This window comes from Octopus bimaculoides, chromosome 3, assembly GCF_001194135.2.
Source record: "Octopus bimaculoides isolate UCB-OBI-ISO-001 chromosome 3, ASM119413v2, whole genome shotgun sequence".
Taxonomy (NCBI): domain Eukaryota; kingdom Metazoa; phylum Mollusca; class Cephalopoda; order Octopoda; family Octopodidae; genus Octopus; species Octopus bimaculoides.
In genome coordinates this window covers 46,006,609-46,008,122 of record NC_068983.1, presented here as the reverse complement: position 1 = coordinate 46,008,122, position 1,514 = coordinate 46,006,609, and the positions used below count along the sequence as shown (strand labels likewise).

General features: G+C 33.9%; 1 protein-coding gene across 1 annotated transcript in view; it reads right to left on the bottom strand.

Moving 5' to 3' along the window:
* Window positions 1–1,514, bottom strand: part of LOC106872296 (zonadhesin) — a 79,108-nt gene that overhangs the window by 43,839 nt on the left and 33,755 nt on the right. Inside the window, exons 15-16 of the mRNA XM_014919235.2 lie at window positions 1,077–1,187; window positions 467–577 (exon numbers count right to left, since the gene is read on the bottom strand). Coding sequence (XP_014774721.2) covers window positions 467–577; window positions 1,077–1,187 — 222 coding nt within the window. The remainder of the gene's footprint in view (window positions 1–466; window positions 578–1,076; window positions 1,188–1,514) is intronic.

Sequence of the window (1,514 nt, the reverse complement as noted above, 5' to 3'; positions counted from 1 at the left end):
AATTCTTTTTTCCGAATGAGATAAAAATCTAAGGCTGTGAAGATTTTAGAAAATTTATAAATAGATGGTCTTACAGCTTTTTCCGGGATATTTTTATATCCCTTCATCGGAGACGGTGTGAGAAAGTGGTTAAGTAATAGTTAATTTGGGTAAGATATGAAATAGAGAGTGAAGTGGAGGAATGAAAACAGATGTGAGATATGCAGGGATATTGCATTTGTAGATCCATTATTTAGGCAGAATGGTTTACATATAAGATTCCAATACCTTGTGAGTAAATTCCAACAGTATTTAAAATTGGTCATTCCCGGTATAGAGTTTGTACATAGTATTATTGAATCGAGAGTTTTATTTAAAGTGACCTAAAAGTAGGGAATGAATTTGTAAGGACAAATCGAAAACAGGAAGAGTAAAAGGCAAAGTTTGTCTCGGTAGAATTTGCACAGAATTAAATAATATTACTAACGTATGGAACAATCGTCTCCTCTGTATCCTGGGATACATTCACATTCGAACTGATCTCCCTTGTTTGTACATTTACCTCCATTCTGACATGGATTGCTACTGCATGGATCAACTGAAAGTAAGAAGTACATTAAGTATTTAGTATCCTCGCTTTTAAAGATTAACTCTTTGAGCATATGACGCTATGCTGAGAGCAAGTTGTTTGTCTATTCAAATATTCACTCAATATAAAATACATTCATGTTGAATACAAATAGTTCGTAAAAGAATTAAAAGATTATGAGAATTATCAATATTTTCATTTAAAAATAGTCGATGTTATATTAAGAGATGTACATAACGATAAGCAGATTACATCGATCCAAGTGCTTAGTTCGATACTCATTGTATCGAACTCGAAAGGATGAAAGCCAAAGTCGACCGCGTAGGAATGATAACAAAATGAAATTATAATGGCTTCACATTTTGGCACGAGACAAGCAAGTTTGTGGGAGGAGTAAGTCGATTACATCGACCCCTATGCTCAATTGGTACATATTTTATCGATCTGATGGGTGAAAAGCAAAGTTGGTCGCGGTAGAATATGAACAGAATCAAATAATATTACTAACCTATGGAACAATCGTCTCCTCTGTATCCTGGGACACATTCACATTCGAACTTATCTCCCTTGTTTGTACATTTACCTCCATTCTGACATGGATTGCTACTGCATGGATCAACTAAAAGAAGAAAATAATAACTTAGCTGATCTGTTCCTGTATTTAAAACAAAGGAAAAACTCATTTCTTTCACTTAATCGACCTTACAAATACATTTATAAATGTTCTAAAACTTCACAGCCTTGGATTTTTATCTCATTCGGAAACATTTTTTTATATATATACACATGCTGTTATATGACCTGCGTTGGTCTCTTTACTCGCAGAATCACCGAACGTGGAGCTGAACTATGGTCTATCCATAGCACTTACTCAGCATTATCTGACACTTTTGGGTCTCACTGACACCATTATCTCTCATAGTCTATATATATACATATATATATA